At 41.3% G+C, this 17,491-nt stretch overlaps 1 protein-coding gene across 2 annotated transcripts in view; it reads left to right on the top strand.

Annotated features, from left to right (window-relative positions):
- The window catches only part of UTP20 (UTP20 small subunit processome component), a 63,194-nt gene that overhangs the window by 12,114 nt on the left and 33,589 nt on the right, over positions 1–17,491 (top strand). For both annotated transcript variants that reach the window (XM_021552867.3, XM_085568952.1), the window contains exons 13-26: positions 182–337; positions 852–940; positions 6,163–6,268; positions 7,359–7,509; positions 7,900–7,962; positions 8,282–8,440; positions 9,371–9,447; positions 10,312–10,391; positions 11,050–11,293; positions 11,826–12,044; positions 13,746–13,836; positions 15,547–15,632; positions 16,188–16,313; positions 16,820–16,986. In XM_021552867.3, coding sequence (XP_021408542.3) covers positions 182–337; positions 852–940; positions 6,163–6,268; positions 7,359–7,509; positions 7,900–7,962; positions 8,282–8,440; positions 9,371–9,447; positions 10,312–10,391; positions 11,050–11,293; positions 11,826–12,044; positions 13,746–13,836; positions 15,547–15,632; positions 16,188–16,313; positions 16,820–16,986 — 1,814 coding nt within the window. The remainder of the gene's footprint in view (positions 1–181; positions 338–851; positions 941–6,162; positions 6,269–7,358; positions 7,510–7,899; positions 7,963–8,281; positions 8,441–9,370; positions 9,448–10,311; positions 10,392–11,049; positions 11,294–11,825; positions 12,045–13,745; positions 13,837–15,546; positions 15,633–16,187; positions 16,314–16,819; positions 16,987–17,491) is intronic.

Consider the following 17,491-nt stretch of genomic DNA (forward strand, 5'->3'; position numbering starts at 1 on the left):
CTTCAGCATAACTAGATGATGTTTTGTGCAGTAGAGGACATTGAGGAGAAGAAAATCTCTTGTGTTAATGCAAGTCCTTTTTGCTAGAAGTAGACTACATGATTTTGAATGTCATAGGAGCAAAAGGAACAATCTCTGATATGCAATGGTGAATTATTAAAATGTTTGTGTTTATTTTTAGCTCTAATACAAGGCAACAAACAAGTAAAAGACAAGGAGAAAAGGCAGTAGTACCAGTGTTGGATCATGTACTGTCTTTAATGCATTTACCAGAGAAGGAAGACATTACTGACCTTTCACAGGCTTGGGTTGCTTTGGTTGTACTGCCACATATTAGGTAAGGGATATTCTAAGGTACTATTGTCATGCATTTCTGTAATACTGTCTACTTTCTTACTGCCTATTAACTCTCTTTCTGTAAGAAATCACTTTACTAAGGAAAGGACAATAATTGCTAGTGCTAGGCTCAGGAAATGGGAATTAGAAGACAAAAACAAGTGCTGTATGGAAATACCATGAGTCAACAGTAAAGGCAGGAATAGAATATCAGCTTCTTGATTGCCTACTCACTGAATTTGAGTATAGAGATGTTCTTGACACATGTCAGTTTGTGTGTTTTAAGCACTATTCTCTCTCAACAGTATTTTTTCAGTAATTATTGAAGGACTAGTTAGAAAGAAGATGCAGTGAGTGCTACAACTTAAATTGTGGGGCAGAAATAGCAAAAACAGTTTTGCTGCTGTTTTCAAACTTGGAATGAGCTACCTGTAATTTAATAGAGATAAATGTGATAGCTTTTATACGTAGGTGTCCATGTAACAGAAATAAGTCTTTCCATGTATTTTGAACAGACCAATGAACAAAGACCACATTCTGCCTCATGTGACGAGTTTTATAGACTCTCTCTTCACAGCCATTGACAAAGGAAGTCTCTGCAAAGGTCAGTTACAGTTACTTCCTGTTTATTTGCTTTTTGTTGATATATAAAAAAATAAAAGCAGTTTTTTTGATTGCACGAAGCATGAAAATGAGTAATAGTAGCACCGTATCCAAAATTACCAGCTTGAGCTCTGTGTTGGGTGCCAAAAAAGACCATTGTGGTTTAACCCCAGCTGTCAAGTAATCCCCACACAGCTGCTCACCTGCTCATACTTGCCCACTGGGATGGGGCAGAGAATCAGAATAGTAAAAGTGAGAAAGTTTGTGGAAAGTTTGTGGAGATGAAGGCAGCTTAATAGGTAAAGCAAAATCAAAACAAGGAATTCATTTACCACTTCCCATGGGTGGGCAGGAAACTTGCAGGAGAGTAGGGCTCTGCCATGCATAATGGTGACTTGGGAAGACAAACACCATCACTCTGAACATTCCCCACTTTATCTGCTGAGCATGACCATGTGGTCTGAAATACCCCTTTGGTCAGTTGGAGTCAGCTGTCCTGGATGTGTTCCCTCCCAGCTCCTTCTGCAACCCCAGCCCACTCACTAGTGGGCTGGCGTGAAAAGCAGAAAAGGCCTTGATGCTTTGTGAGGGCTGCACACTGATAACAAAAACATCCCTCTGTTGCCAACACTACTTTCAGCACACATCCAAGCCGGAGCCTCATACCAGCTGCTATATAGAAACTCAGCTCTATCCCAGCCCAAACCAGCACATTCTCTGCCTGTTATTCATTACCATTTATGTCTTGCTCAGGTACAGCACTATCCAATGCAACCTCATTATCCACCCCTTTCCCCTTCCAACCTTTGATATAATATCATTCCCTTAGTCTGTGGACCATCCCTGTAGAATGTTCACAGAATATCTGCTGAGTTCATTTAATCCATGAATCTGGGCTCCACCTGTTACGGTGGTCACTCAGAACAGGAGAGTTGGTGTCTTGTGTGGAATTGTTTGCCACCAGAGTCAGCTCATGTTAATTCACTGCTGCAATTGCACTGCTTCTTGTAAAGCATGTCCTCCATTGGTTTAGGTGGTTCCCGCTATAGTAATTCTTACAACATGTGACTTAAACCTACAACATGCAACTGAAATGGGTTAAAACAGTTTAATGTTGTGTCTGTTATAATCTCCACCCCAATCCCTTTGGGCTAGGCCACAGGGCTTAACATTGCAGTGAACTTTTCTCCTTGCCCCTGCTTGGGTTTGAATTTACCCACAGTCTTGTTAGGGGAGTACCTGCTCCAAGTGAAGTCTTACCTATGAGTCCCAGTTTCTCCTGGGGTATACCTGCTGTGGTGTAGAATCCCCATCACCACAGGTGTTTTGTGGTGCACCTGTTCCAGGTCAGCCATGGGCCACAGTGCCTTCAGAGATGCACCTGCTCCAAATATGGCCTTACCCAAGGCTGCTCTCCCTCAGGAGTGCACCTCTGTCATGGACTTGTGTATGGCCACACACTTTCAGGTGCTCCAGCATGACCTCATGCATAGTTCGTGGTGATTCACAGTGTACCTGCTGTAGCATGTGCTTACCCACAGGCACAGATGCTTCAGGTGTACTTTCTCCAACATGGATTTACCCTTGGGTCACAAGGGAAGTTCCTTTGGAGGTACGCCTGCTGCAACATAGACATAACTAAAACCATAGTTGCTTTGAGATGTACCTACTTTGTCATAGACTTAACCACAGCCACAGATGCTTTGGGATGTCGTGCTCCTATTTGGACGCATCCACAAGTCACAGTCCAATTGACTCAAGTTCACACTGGAATTCCAGCTTGGCTGGTACAGCAGGACAAAAAGAGAAGCACTGCCCTGGCCACCTGCCCACCTGGGTGCATTGCCATGGCTGTTATCAAAATGTTCTCAGGTACAGCTAAGTAGTAAAGCACTACAGCTGTGAAAGCAAAAATCAGTCACTAATGATCAGTGGCTGCTAATATACAGTAAGACAAGCAAGCTTTATGGCAGGCACAGAAGCTTGCCAATTAATAGCTAAACAGCAATAACAGCTATCAATCAGGGTTCAATCTAGCACATTGCAACCTCTGGCTCTGTGTGTGCCAGAGGTACATTACTATTTCTTCTAACCTTGCAAGCCACATGTTGGGTGCCAGAAAGAAGTGTTGTATCTTAACCTCAGCCAGTAACTGAGCTGCTTGCTGATGAGGGGAGAGCATCAGAGAGGTAAAAAGGGAGAAAACTCAAGGGTTGAGATACAAATAGTTTAACAGGTAAAGCAAAAGCCATGCATGTAAGTGAAGCAAAATAAGGAATTAATTTGCCACTTCCCAAGGGCAGGCACATGCTCAGCTATCCCCAGAAAGCCCTTTCATGCTCCATCACTCAACAGTTGCATAGGAAGACAAATGTCATGCCTTTGTCTTCCCCCTGTTTTAAATGCTGAGCATGGTGCTATATGCTAGGGGATGTGTCTTTGGTCAGTGGGGTCAGCTGTGCCAGCTGTGTTCCACTGGTAAAGTTAGTTTTCATCACAGTGGCTAGTATGGGGCTGTGTTCTGGATTTGTGCTGAATACAGGGTTGATAACACAGAGATGTTTTTGTTGCTGCTGAGCGTACAGCTGCTGCCAAGGCCTTTTCTGCTTTTAATGGTGCCATGCTGGCAAGGAGGCTAAGGATACATGGCAGGGTGGGAGGAGGCACAGGACAGGTGACCCCAACTGACCAAAGGGATATTCCAGACTTTTATCACTTCATGCTCACTATTTAATTTTTGGGGAAGGAGGAGGAAGGGAGGGGATGTTTGAAGTGATGGCATTTGTCTTCTCAAGTCACCACTACATGTGATGGAGCCCTACTCTCCTGGAGATAGATGAGCACCTGCCTGCCCATAGAAAGCAGATTCTTGTTCTGTTTTGCTTGTGTGCGTGTTTTGGTTTTTTTTGCTTTATCTCAACCCACAATTTTTCTAGCTTTTATCCTTCTGATTCTATCCCTGATCCTGCTTATGGGGGAGTGGGCAAGCAGCTGCAGGGGGTTTGGTGGCTGGCTGGAGTTAAATGACAACACCCCTTCCAAAGCCTTGTGTACCCCCAGCCTCCCCACTGGTGGAGTGGGGTGAAAAGCAGGAAATGAGCAGAAAAGCCCTTGGTGCTGTGTGAATGCTGCTCTTTAGAAACAGAAACATCCTTCTATTATCAACAGTTTCCAGCACAAATCCAAAACAGAGCTATATACTAGCTGCTATGAACAAAATTGCCTCTATCCCAGCCAAAACCACCACACCATCTCTGACCCAAGAGACACCAAGAATTCTAAATGCTGCATCTTTTCTCCAGGAGGAGATGGTCACTGGTTGTCTTCCCTTTCTGGCCAGAAAAAAAAAAATAACTGAGCCTGCATAGAGCAGGGCAGTTCTTACTCAGAGAGCTAGAAAGCATTTGACCCTGTGACAAACTATAAACAACTTTTAGAATACCCCAGGTTGAGTGTTCATTGTTCCTTTGTAAGGGCTGTCTGTCATTTTGTTAATATTCCTGAACATATCCACCAGTCAGCTCTGTTGCTTTTTCTTCTTTAAAGAAGCTTTGTCAAGCATGTCCCTTTTTGATTTAGGCCTTTCTTTTGTCAAATTTGCAGGTTTTTCATGCTGTCATGATTGTTTTATTGGTGATGTACTTAGCCTAAAAAAAGGAATAACTAGAATTTCTTTTCTTGGGTCTCATCTTTACTGGTAGTAGTAGCAGCACTGCTCAGGCTCTGTGTGCATGCCAGAGGCACATTGCTATTTCTTCCTTCATCAGTAATGCAAAATAAAATAAATGCATCCTCAGTCCTATACTCATGCCTCTGTTGTCCCATAGTACACTTGCTTGGTTTTCTTTACCCATCTCCCAAACTAGGGTTTCTGGATGCTTTTTTTCATCCTCTGGCATTCTTTCCACCTCCAGGATTCCTGCAATTCCTTCCCTTTCTACTAGGACTCCAGTCTCCTCTCACTGCCTGTGCAAAGCTCCTAGCCCTATGCTCCATTTGACCTCCCTGGCCTCTGAGCACTGAGGCAAAGTGCAGGTTCCAGAACTGGTTGTTTTTGGTGTTTTGGTTGCTGTGGAGTGCAAGGAAACAGGCTTGAAAACTGGGTCAGAGCAACAGCAAGGTATTACTGGAAGCTCTTCAGGGCCAGTGTGGAAGTGCTTCCCTTACTGATCACACAGGTGTGTCTGTAGTGAGGTGAAAGCTGCTGTCTTTGTCCAGCACGGGCACACTGCTACCAAAGGGCATGCAGGTTGCATTGGGAACTGTCCTTACACTGTGCAGATAGATGCAGAAAGTTTCCTCCTGTCATTACTTGATGTTTTGTCTCTCTTTGAGAGAGCACCCTATGGAGGTTAATGGTTAGCAGGATCTGGCACATGCCTGGAGAATTAAGTAATTTAGAATAATGTTTGCAAAAGAATAAATAGGATAGGAATGCTCACTTCCCTTTCTTTTCCACTGGCAGCATGTAAGACAGTTAAACCTTTTTAAAACTTTCTCTAAGTTATCTCATTTAGGAACAGTATTTCTTCAACCTGGAAGGAGACAAAGGAGACAAAAGTTTTTTTTTAAACCTATTTGCTAATTTAGAAGTGTAGTGGGAAAGGAATTGCCCTTTCTAGCCTGTCAGGGAATTGGCTATCATGGGCTTCTGGGAAACCCTCCATCTCAAAAGGAGTCTGAGAGGTTTAGAAAGGAGACAAAATTCGGCAAACCCACCTACCATTCACTAATATATAATCAGTTTTAGGTACATGAAACTGCTTTGAAGATCTTACACAGTAGTGCATTGCCAAAGTTCCATAGTTTATAGGCACCTGTGGTGGTAGCATCAGTGTGTATTTTTGCTTTGGTTTTGCTACATTCAGATCAATTTGGCAGCATTTCTTTGTTTTTAGCAGAGTGCTGTCTGCAACTCCTGTCACAGTGCTTAGCTCCAGATCCCTCACATGTGGGTGTGATGGAAACATGCAAACTGGGAGCTGTCACAGCTTTCAGTGCTGGTTTGCTGGAGGAGGAACTTACTTTGATAGCCAGGGAAGCACTTATTTTATGTGTTATGATTATGTGGTATGGTAGAAAATACACATGCCAGTTCTTGGATCCATATGCTACCTTATTTCTCTGACTCCAGCCTTTTCAGGATGGGCATGCACCATGCAAGCACAAGTCACTGAGAGCTGAGTAAATTTACAAGATGTTCTTGTTCTTTCTCTGCTCCAGGAAACCTATTTGTGGCCTGCCAAGCTGTAAGTACTCTACTTAGTTTGGTGGAATCTGCTGAAGTACTCCATTTGTTACCTGTGGAGCGTGTCAAGAGCTTGGTGACGTAAGTAAACTCTGCCTGTTCTATGGTGCTTCATGGTTTTCCTTGGTAGGGCAAAAATTTGACTTTGCTTTTATATAAGAGCTGGTTAAATGCTTCTTTCTGTGCTGCCCATTCTGTTATGCTGATGCATTGCTTCAGTATTGTGGTTATGTAATGAAGCAAAGTTGTAGGCACTTTTTTTGGATAATAGATATAGTTCATGTTCAATGACATTTTGTCTGCAAACTGATGCTTTTTTAGCTGCAGGGTAGTGTGTCAAATAAGTTGGTTCTAGTTTTATGTTGGAGTGCTACACTGGTTCTAGTTTTGCTTTGGAATGCTACACTTAGTAATTCTGTGTTACATTACAATGATAAAAGAGACAGGAGCAGCACTTTCAAAGCTGTGTCAAAGGCTTTTTTGTATACTCCATTTTATTTAGTTTTACTCTATTTAGTTTATAATTGGCACAGAAAACTGGCTGGCTAGAGGGATTTAGGAAGACCATTAATCTCTCTCTAGCATCTCCAAGTCATTGGTGGCTTGAGCTTCAAAACATCCTGTTCATTTAGGAAGTTATGGTGCTCATATCTGAGGCATGACGGAGATAAAACAACTTGCCCAAATCAGGCAGGAATTATTGGCAGTGAGCTTTAGCCTAATGCTTTCCTGTCAGCTCTTGGCTGTGAAATGTGCTTGGAGCAAGTGATGTAAGGTAGCAGAAGGAAGTTTCTCTATGTGCAGACAAGATTCCTGGGGTCTCACCCAAGCCTAGATTATTGATGAAGTTGATCACTGACTGACTAGCTGGGCAGTATCAAAAGCCCTTGTGTGATCTTATTTTCTGCAGCTGTGTGTTCAGTATGCAAGTGTCAGTGTGACAAGCTTGATTCACACAAAGGAGGGATCTCATGCCTCTTGGGCTGTCATGGGTTTTGCAGCTGGAAGTCATTGTGCTGGTGAAGTCTAACTTCACTGGCCTGCTGGTGAAGCAGAATCTGAAATTGTGGAATTTTCCTTTAACATTGTAGTTATCACTACTGCCTTATTTTTAAATACCAGTGATGTTGCAGTTCTTTCTGTATGCTAATAAAATCATCCATTGTTTTAGCACTTTCCCTTCAGACCCCTCTGCATTGCTGTTGGCTGATCTCTATTACACGAGGCTGGCATTGTGTGGCTGCCAGGAACCCCTATCCCAAGGGAACCTAATGGATTTGTTTGAGAAGTTGCATCCTAATATTTCCACTGGTGTTTCCAAGGTAATCTGCTGCTTTGAGCACATGCAAAGTAATTTGTATTTTAACAATAACATATAAGTAAACTTAGTTAAATGATAAAGTCTGAAAGGAGAAACATGAGATGGTGTAAAGCTATTAGTTCTATAGTGTCTGCTTAGGCCTGTGTCAATGGGGCATGAGTTAACAGAGGTTAACTGTTAGCCCTGTCAGCCTTGCCTCTTCCCTAGAGGTAAATCAGGGCAGGAGCATAATGCATGCACTTCTAACTGCCTTCTAGACTACAGGAGTTCATCTGTTTCTCAGCTCCACGATGAACCTAGTGAAATCAGTGTGCTGTACCAGACATTAATCTCTCTGTAGGTGTGTATGTGTCAGTTTATATTGCCTGACATATGCTTCTGCTTGGAATAGGTCCGGCTGTCGACGGTTCGAATTCTAAGCCATTTTGATAATCCACCTTCTGCACAGATTGAGGTAGGGCTAAAGCTTTTCATTTAACATTTCAAAGCTGTCTGTGTTTCATTTTTTGTATGAAATGTTGTTCATTTTGCAGAAACAAAATGTATCTAGTAGAGGTGGTCCTCTGCTTTTGTGCTTTCACATTCCAGTTTTATTTCTTTGTCTCCCACCTTCTGGTGTTTTCAGAAGTGTGCCTAAATGGTGGAAACCAGAGCAAGTCCTTTGACTTTTTTCTTTTGTCCAGAACGGCTGTGAGTCTGTATAGTTTTTTTGGAAGTAATTTTCAATGCGATAAAGGTACTCTTAACAGAATTCTTGTCACTTGTTTGTTCAGGGTGATGGCACAGGGGAATTCCAGCCATTATTTGCCATATTGCTCCAAGCAGAACTTGTGCCAGCAACAGTGAATGATTACAGAGAGAAACTTCTCCATTTAAGGAAACTAAGATGTGACATAGTGCAGCATGCAATACCAAGTGGATCTTTGCAGGAGGTAAGGATTTATTGTCAAAAAGCAGTTGTCACATTCCTTTGTTCCAAGAGAATGTTCTTATTTCATCACATGGATTGCAGAGATTTTAATGAGAGTGCATTAAAAAAAATTAATTAACTCCCAGATTAGGTTTTAGAAAACTTGTTAGTAGGGATCACAGTTTCTATTGTCCTCAGGAGTACTGTGTTTAGCAGTACAATAGTGGTATCTAGATAAATGGCCCACAGTCAGATTAATCTTGTTTTGATGCCTTGAAAAGGAAAGCAAATAATTCCAGGGAGAAGTGAGTTGTAAGCAAATTTAAACTCATGACCTTGCCATGTCCTCAGTGTGGTTGAACATTGGTAGCACCCCCACTGGCCATTGGTGGCCTCTGGATCTTGCTTCAGCAGGAAAATCCATTATGACTGTGATTGTTGAATCTCCTCTGTTGCTGAGCTAAAGGGGGCCTCACGTTCATTAGGAAGGATTGTAGGCCACTCCTTCTCCATGTAGCTCAGCAAGGAGCCAGTCTAGAGGACATGCTGTTAGGCCTAGTGCAGTGAATACTCTTCTGGGCAAAATTTCATCTGTCTGAGGTCCCTCATTTTGCTGTGGCAGCACTGAAGGTGGATAGAGAGACAGTCCAGATCATCTGTGCTGAACTGGTTTTTCCATATTCATGTTATTTTGGTGTAGTTATGAGATCTCAGTGTAGCTTAGAGTAAATGGGTTCTAGATTTCCACATGAAGCTATGAAGAAGTGGGTTCTAGATATTCCACATGAAGGAATGATTATGTGTGTGACTTCCTTCATCTTTTGGAGCACTCCTGAGAACTTCTTTGATCAAAGTTTCCTATTTGAGAGGAAAAAAGGTTAGAGGAGCTTGGTTGGTCTTTATCTACTGTTTTCTGCTTCTCAACAAGATGGTGCTTTGTATGTCATTCTAGGTGCCTCTTCGATATTTACTAGGAATGCTTTATATTAACTTCAGCCCTCTCTGGGATCCTGTAATTGAACTCATAACGTAAGTATATGCAATTGGATGCTGCAGTCTGTAGTTGTCTCACAGGACATTCCTTTCATTCTTCTGTGAACAGAAGATGAGGTAAAAAATATCCAGTTTGAAGAAGGTTGTGCACGAGAACCTTCATGTGAGATCTTCTGAAATTAATTTGATCTCTCAAATCTTAACCTTTTTAGATTCTTCATCTTATTTCCTGATTTTTCGTATTTTAAAGGGAATTTGCAACAAATACAGTCAAATAACATCAGAGTTTTTAGTCAGAGGTAGCAGGATTTGATTTATGTTTCACAAATGCTTAAAGGAACAAGAAGTCTCTCTCAGTTTCCTCATCTGCCAACTTTTCTGTCCTTACTGGAAAACCTCTAAAACCTACTAAGTAGTAGGGAAGTCTTACCATGGTGAAAAAATAAGTGACTTCTTTCACCATGACTTTATCTTCTTCTTTTTTCCTTCCTTTGTTGTATGATTAAAAAGGATGGGATTTTCCTCTTCAATCCAGTGAATTAATTAAAGAAAAAAAAATTAAACCAGCTCTTCAAAAGATATGTCCATGGTAATTCTTCCTTTGATTCTATATGATTTGCTGTACAGAAGTCAGTAGAAAGCTTGAGAACATTTTTACTCAATTTGAGTTTCATTTGAAGTCATGGGATACAACCAGATTATTTTAATAACAGTTGACATTTGGGATCCATGAGAAAAGGCAAGGAAGTGCTACAGCTGCATTGTGCAGATGTCCTGTCTCTGGACAGCCACATTAAAGCAGTGATCAAAGCCTTTGATTGTGGTAGTTGATAACTAGCTGAGTGACGCTTGCCTTTTCTTATCTTCCTTCTAATTTAATACTGTATTCTGCTTTGTTAGTTCTCATGCAAAGGAAATGGAAAATAAACAGTTCTGGAAGGTCCTGTATGAGCATTTGGAGAGGGCTGCTAGCTATGCTGGTAAGTCACCTATCCTAAGCATGGTTATCATAGTAACCCAGCTAATGGTGAATTATGTGGCTGTTTTTCAAGTTCCCCAAATTTATGTGTGATGGGGGAATGCAGAACCAGTACTATTGTCATGTCCAGGGCAGGAGTGGAGAGGCTTGTGAGGAAGCTGTGTCTTGTCCTAAACACCAAGCAGTAGCTGGAAAAGGCCACCTGCATTACAGGAGGGAGTTGCAGGTTGTGGGAAACAATGCAACAGTTTTGTCTTTGCTTAAGGCTGGCACTGCTCAGACTGGTCAGGAAAAGTGACAAAACCTGTGTAATGGTGCAGACCATCTTCCTGCTCCATGGAATTTCTGTACACAGTCCTTGTGTGCTCTTGAGGTTTACCTATGGGCATATGCAATCTGTCAATATAGAGTCAAAAGTATGCAGCCATTTGTGACCTTCCCTGTTATTCAACGGAACTGAGCCCAGTTGAGAAGTGCCAGGGTTGCAAGGCATCCTAGAATGCTTTCTAAGCAATGTGTGTCTTTCAGGTTGCTGTTAAATACAGTTGTGTCTAAACAAGTGCATGTCACCAAATGTATTACTTTTGTAATGGGGGATAGATTCCTTGCTACTGGTGATTATCAAGTAACCTGAAAAGATTTTCTTACCTCCTCTGTAGAAATGGAGCTACAAGATGAATTAGATGAACAGGAGGAGAGCATAGCTGAAGCAGAAAGTGAGAAGATACCAGAAGGAGAGGTGGGGACTGTCTTTCTGGAGCAGCTGAGGAGTAGAACAGATTGCAGTGAACGGCTGGACCACACAAATTACCGTTTCCTACTTTGGAAAGCACTGGATAAGTTTCCGGACAGAGTGGAACCTCGATCAAGGGAACTTTCCCCACTTCTTTTGAGATTCATTCGGTAAGTGACATTTATTTTTCAGTTGAGTGAACACATTGCTTTCATTGTGTTGCTGAGCTTTAAGATGTCTATCCCATTACAGACTTTATTTCTTAAATGCATGGCTGATGACGTATCTGTTTCCAGTAGAGATAACCTTTTAATTGGAATGTGGATTCTGTTAGGCTGAAATGAAACTTCTCAGTCTCTCATTCACTGACTTGACATTGTCAGTCTCATTACTCAGTTATAGTGAGATTTCCATGGAAATAAAGTTCCTCTTTAATGAAAATGCACTTTAATTTGGAATCACAGAATACCAAAGTCTTTTCCCCCAGGATGGGGAAAATACTGGTTTTGTTAGAGACTGATTCAAATTCCTGCCCTGGAGGGAAAGCAATGGTGTGCTTGCATATGTGTGCACATATCAGACAGTATGATGGACATAATAAGATATTGCAATAAGAATGGTGAGGTTTTTAGTTGATGTTGCCCTGAAACCTTGAAAAATGTTATGCTTCTTAATTCCTTCCTTCCTTTTTTTTAAACACAGAAATGAGTACTACCCAGCAGATTCCTTAGTGGCTCCATCTCAGGATCTCAGAAGGAAAATTAGTGGTACCATAGCAGCAAAACAAGTATCTGCTGAAGAGGTGAATGATGTTGCTATGGAGGAGGAGGAGGAGGAGGAGGAGGAAGAAGAAGAAAAGGAAGAAAGGAAACCATTTAGTATAGGAGTACCGAAAAAGAAAACAAGAAGAGCTGCTGCTAAGTAAGTATTTTTAGTTTTCCCTTTTGCTAGTGCTCTCATGGAAAGGCAGATTCAACAGCTCACATTGAGATGCAAGCTGTGATTTTGTATATATTATTTTTTCTTCTTTTGCTTGTGCTTCATCATTTCTCAGTGAATTACAAGTCAGAAATTCTGCCTGTACATTACTAAAAATCGTAATACATTGCCCAGGTTTTATCATTATCTCGTAATCTGCTGACCAGTCTGTGGTGTGTTTTACTTAAGGCAAAAAATGTATAGTATTCTCATGTTTTCAGAGACTCTTGTACCTGAATTCCCTGACTTATCTGTGCATATCTGTTAGTCTTTGAAAATTGTGGGCATTCCCAAACATTAAAAAAAAAATTAGATTATTTGTTTATGTATTCTGATGCTGGGATTCTGCCATTTCCTGCCCACTATAAATCTTTGTCTTCTTAGGGACCAGGGTTTTTATTCGGTGGACTGAAGCTACATGTTGCTGAGTGTCATTGTTGCAGTGCTAAATACATAGAGAAAGTTGCTCTTTCTATGAATTCTCCCCAGTGATGACCTCTGTCAAATATCCCTTACAAATACAGCACAAAGATTTATATTCTGACACTTTTTTTGCAAAGGACGGCCCTTGTACTGACAAAGAACTTAAAAATATCACCTTCTATGTTGGAACAAGACAAGTATATGATATGTAACCTAAAGTGTCATTTCATACCAGGTGTCCTATGGGTGTTTCATTTTTTTTCCCAGATTCTGGCTTGTATCTGCAAGTTATCAGCAATTAAAATGCAGTGACAGTCCAAGATATTTTGTTGTTTCCCAGCCTCCATCTCAGAACATCAGTGGAAACATTAGCTCCCCGTAACTGTAACAAAGGCATGAAAGATTTACTGAGGGTGTGTTAATGAGTTGTGAAGTGACCTCCTTTCCCGGGTCAGGCCTGTGCCAGGGAGGACTCCCTTGTGGCGATGTATTCTGTGTCCTGGGAAGCCTGGCTGAAGCAGGGACCACCACCTGCCCAGGAATCCCTGTGAGGTTTCTGGAAGGCATCTTGCTGGTCCCTTGTCTGTGCCCAGCCATGGAAAAGGGTGGCCCAGCTCAGGTGTCTGGAGGATTTAGTGTAAATTAGCAGCTGAATGAGGACAGCTTCTACCAGTTCCACAGCACACATAGAAGAGGAGATCTCACACCTTCCTTATCCTGGTCTTCTGTGTCCCTTTCCGTGAAGAGGAGGTGAGGCAGATGTGAGGTGACCCTGCCAGTGCTAGAGGAACTGACTCCCATCCGTCCTTGGAGCCCAGTGTTAAGTCCAGGACACTCTGGCTGAATGCAGCCCATCACACTGGTAGAAGCAACATGGGCACCAGTTGTGGACAAGTGAATAAACAAAGAGATAAATACAGAATTTTGATGTTCTAGGCTGGCTTGGCAGAGAGGAGTAAGCTGCATCCTGACTGTACCCCTTTCTCATGAAAAAACTGTGCCTACCCAGTGCTACTGAAGTAAAGGCATTCTCTGTGCAGTGCAGTGACAGCTGGAAGGAGCTGCTTAGGGAATAGGATGCCTCTTGATAGGTCTAAAATAGTGCTGAAGACTTAGGATCCCCTTGTGTTGTGTTTTGTTTTCTTTCTTGTTAATGAATTTTAATTAAAGTTCACTGTTTGTTTCATGGCTATTTTGAAAAATAATTACTTTGTTTTGCAGGCAACTAATAGCCCATTTACAAGTTTTCTCAAAATTCTCAAATCCTCGTGCATTGTATCTGGAGCAGAAGTTAAATGCCTTGTATACCCAGGTGAGGCTATCTGCTTACTTTTAGAAATGCTACTAATAAATTAACTCTTTCTTATTTGAGAGCAGTGTCTAATACTGAGGAAACCTGTCATTTTCTGAACTCAGCTGTGACAGCTGAAAAAGGAACTGTCCTTGAGAGGACTTTCTAACAGGCTTCACTTGAAATGAGCCCCTTAGGCAAAGATCTGCTTAAGTTACCTGGCTTCATTTGCCAGGAGTGGCACTGGCAAACAGATCTGACAGCAGCCAAGTAGTAATCTTTGGCAAGGTGGGTGAGTGGCTGCAGAGGATATCTGTTTCATTTACGCTTCATGCAGGCTATGGAGGAGGATTTAATATCCCAAACTTGGTGAAGATCTAAGGTTTGTCTTTGTCCTATAGTGTTTTGTGTACCAAGACTATGGCCAGTATGTACAAGAGATCATCAGACATGAAAAAAGGAATTTCTTCTTGAAGAATATTCAATCTGCTTGATTCTGGGGATTTCCCTTAAAGAATTGCCAAAAGTATGACTTCAAAGAGGAATTATAAGTCTTTATTTTACAATCCTTAAAGTGTTTTTGTTTTTTCATTCTTTAATTTTACGGGGTTGTGTTGGTTCCCAGCTTGTGGATTTGTTCAGGTCATTGCAGTTTGCTCTCATTGTTCCCAGTTTGTTTTCTGAGGCTGTGGGTGTTGAAAGCTCCATTCTTTAGTCCCTGAATTTGACAATCTCTAGCAGACATCCACTCTGTTTCAGTCTACCTCAAAGTAATGCTTAGGAAAACAGTTGATCGATGTGTTTGCTTACCGGTGTTCTTAGCAAAATATTGGACAGTTGTGTAAAGGTCAAATCACTGTGGGAAGAACAGCCTGGCACAGTAAGAAAGACTACTTCACTTACTGTTTGCATTTCTGTGTCTTAGTATATGCATTGTCATGGCTGATGTGTCCATCTGGCATAGGGACATCATGACCTTTGATGACACTTGCCTATCCTATTTGGTGGGAGACTGAAGAATTCATAAAGAGGCTGCCTGGGAAAATTATCTGTATTTCTCAACTTCTTTTCCCTGTCCTAATGAATCTCAGAATCACAGCTGAGTTGGAACAGATCCATTAGGATCATTGAGTCCAGTTCCTAGCCCTGCATGGGACACCCCAAGAATCAAACCATGTGCCCGAGTGCATTGTGCAAACAGTTCTTTAACTCAGGTGGTCTTGATGCTGTGGCCACTACTTGGTGGTGTTTAGTGGCTAGGTTATGAAGAGTCATCTTCAAGAGAAGGCAAATCTCAGTGAGACTTTGCATCCAAGTGTTCCAAGTAGTTTGTGTTTGTCACAGGAAAGAAATACAGATATCTTGGAATGGTTTGGGTAGTCTGCTTTTTAATCCAGTCTTCTTAGATACACAGCTGATCACTGGCTTTGATGATAAATGCAAACACATAGTGGTCCAAAAGACATCTATGAAAAACAAATATTATAACTGTCCTGTGTAGAAAGGAAGGAAAAGTGTATTTGAACTACCAGCAGCCATGCCCCTTTTTATGAGTGAAAGCTGTGCATGTACATCTTGGCTTTATACTGGCAACACATACATTCTGCTTCCATTTAAATAAGTTAGTTCAAAACCTGCTTGAGCCTGTAGCCTTTGGGTTGTTTCACTATTTTTAGTAAGCACTTCTGTCTCCTGGATAGGGACTCATTTTCTTTCTTTTGTTATTTGCAGCTACTGTCTCATCAAGACCAGAATGTACAGAGAATAGCCCTTGACTGTATAATGACATACAAGCATCCTCATCTACTGCCTTACAGGTAAGAGCTTTTATATTATTTTAGCATTGATGAATGAGCCTGCTGTCATATCAGAAGCCTGCTTTGGGGTCAGTTTTATTTGGGTCCTGTATTTGTTGAAGACAGATATGTAAAGTTTAATTTTAGCCAGCTGTATGTTTTGTTTCTAAGAGAGGAAACCTCTCTTAGAGGTCTTGAGGTTGATTAGTGTCTCTTTTGTGTTTAGAGAAAAATAGCAACACTTCAGTTTTGTCCCAGAATATTGTCAGTAGTGTTAGGAGTAGATGTCTTTTGTACTGATGATTTATAACTATCCAAAGAAAGTGACAGCATAAAACTGTAGTCTATAGTTAAAAAATTTCCTTGGAATACATCCAGGACTTACTTGTCTACATAATTAGCTTGAACTTACTGGCTTTTAAGTTATTTTTTTTATAAAAGGGTGAGAAAATAGTACTTTAATATTTGTACACAGCAAGGATAGATAGGTAGGTAATAAGGTGTAGATATATCTGTGTGTCTATCTATCTATTTTCATAACCCTACCTGCCCTCAAATAATGTTTATTACTCTCAGGGAGAACTTGCAAAGGCTACTGGAGGACAAGAGCTTTAAAGAAGAGATAGTCCATTTCAGTATTTCTGAGGAGACCACAGTAGTAAAAACAGAGCATCGACCAGATCTCATCCCTGTTCTTATGAGGTGTGTTCTGAAGTGTGAGTTCAAAAGCTTCATGACAGAGTACCTTGATCAGAGAGTTGTAATGCTGCTTCTCATTTTGAATAGTTGAGATAAACCTATGGTTAATGGTATAGTTTGATGATTTAGTTTGTGATATTCTGTATGGTTTTGTTATTAACAAATTTATATAATGTGTTACGCAAATAGTGTTTTCTTTAAAAACAGCATTTGGTACATACTGTTTCTACTAAGGATTACAGAGAGCTGTGAGAACGTTTCAGTTCATTGAGTGTTGCCAGCTATTCGCAGTGATGTGAATTGTCCTGCAAGGTAACCAGTTTTATACCTGAAGTTTCCATTGTAGAGGCAGAAGCTGATCTTTCACTAAGATGTTTTTGGGCAATTTGTAGTAGTTCAGTGGAGAACATGATAGAGAATATTTTTAAGCAGAGTTTCTCCTGCAGAATAAGAGGCTGGGAAACAGATGGCTTGCTGAAAGCTAATGCAACCTTTTTTGGTTCTTGAAGAATTCTCTATGGCAGAATGAGAAACAAAACAGGGAGCAAAACACAGGGCAAGTCTTCAGCGAGCACTCGCATGTCGATCGTACTGCGATTTCTGGCCGGCTCGCTGCCAGAAGAGATACGGATGTTCTTGGATCTACTCTTTGAAGCTGTGAAGCAATTCAGTAATGGTAGGTAGGCCATAGAAACTGGGGGTGTAGTATTTCCTGACTGTAGAGATGTGGGAGGATAAATATGCTTAGTACTGTTATGTGCTTCAGTTTGTCTCTTAACCATGCCTTGAAAGGATGAAAGAAAACCCTTGGTAAGGACTAGATTTCCCCTGAGTTTCTCCTTACAAAGCATGATTGCTCTGTTTTGTGTGTCCAAGGTCAGAAAAACTGAACAACTTGCCACAGCTGTGCAAGTCAACTGTAGCAGGCCAGGAGTGGGTAGTGGCTGGCATCATAGGCTAGCCTGAGTATCATGGCAGTAAAGAGAGCTTGTAAAGGGCTCTGATTCTGTAGCAGTGGGAGACATCTAAATATCAGAGAGATGGAGACACAGAGATGTTCTTATTTAAAAATCTGACTGTGAGGATCTGTAATTTAGGGCCAAATTCCACTATTTTTCACTGAAATATTCTTGTTAGTGGGTGTCTTCATGGTGCCTCCCTAGATAATTTGCTGTTCCTTT

The sequence above is a fragment of the Lonchura striata genome, chromosome 1A, assembly GCF_050655825.1.
Source record: "Lonchura striata isolate lonStrDom1 chromosome 1A, ASM5065582v1, whole genome shotgun sequence".
NCBI lineage: Eukaryota > Metazoa > Chordata > Aves > Passeriformes > Estrildidae > Lonchura > Lonchura striata.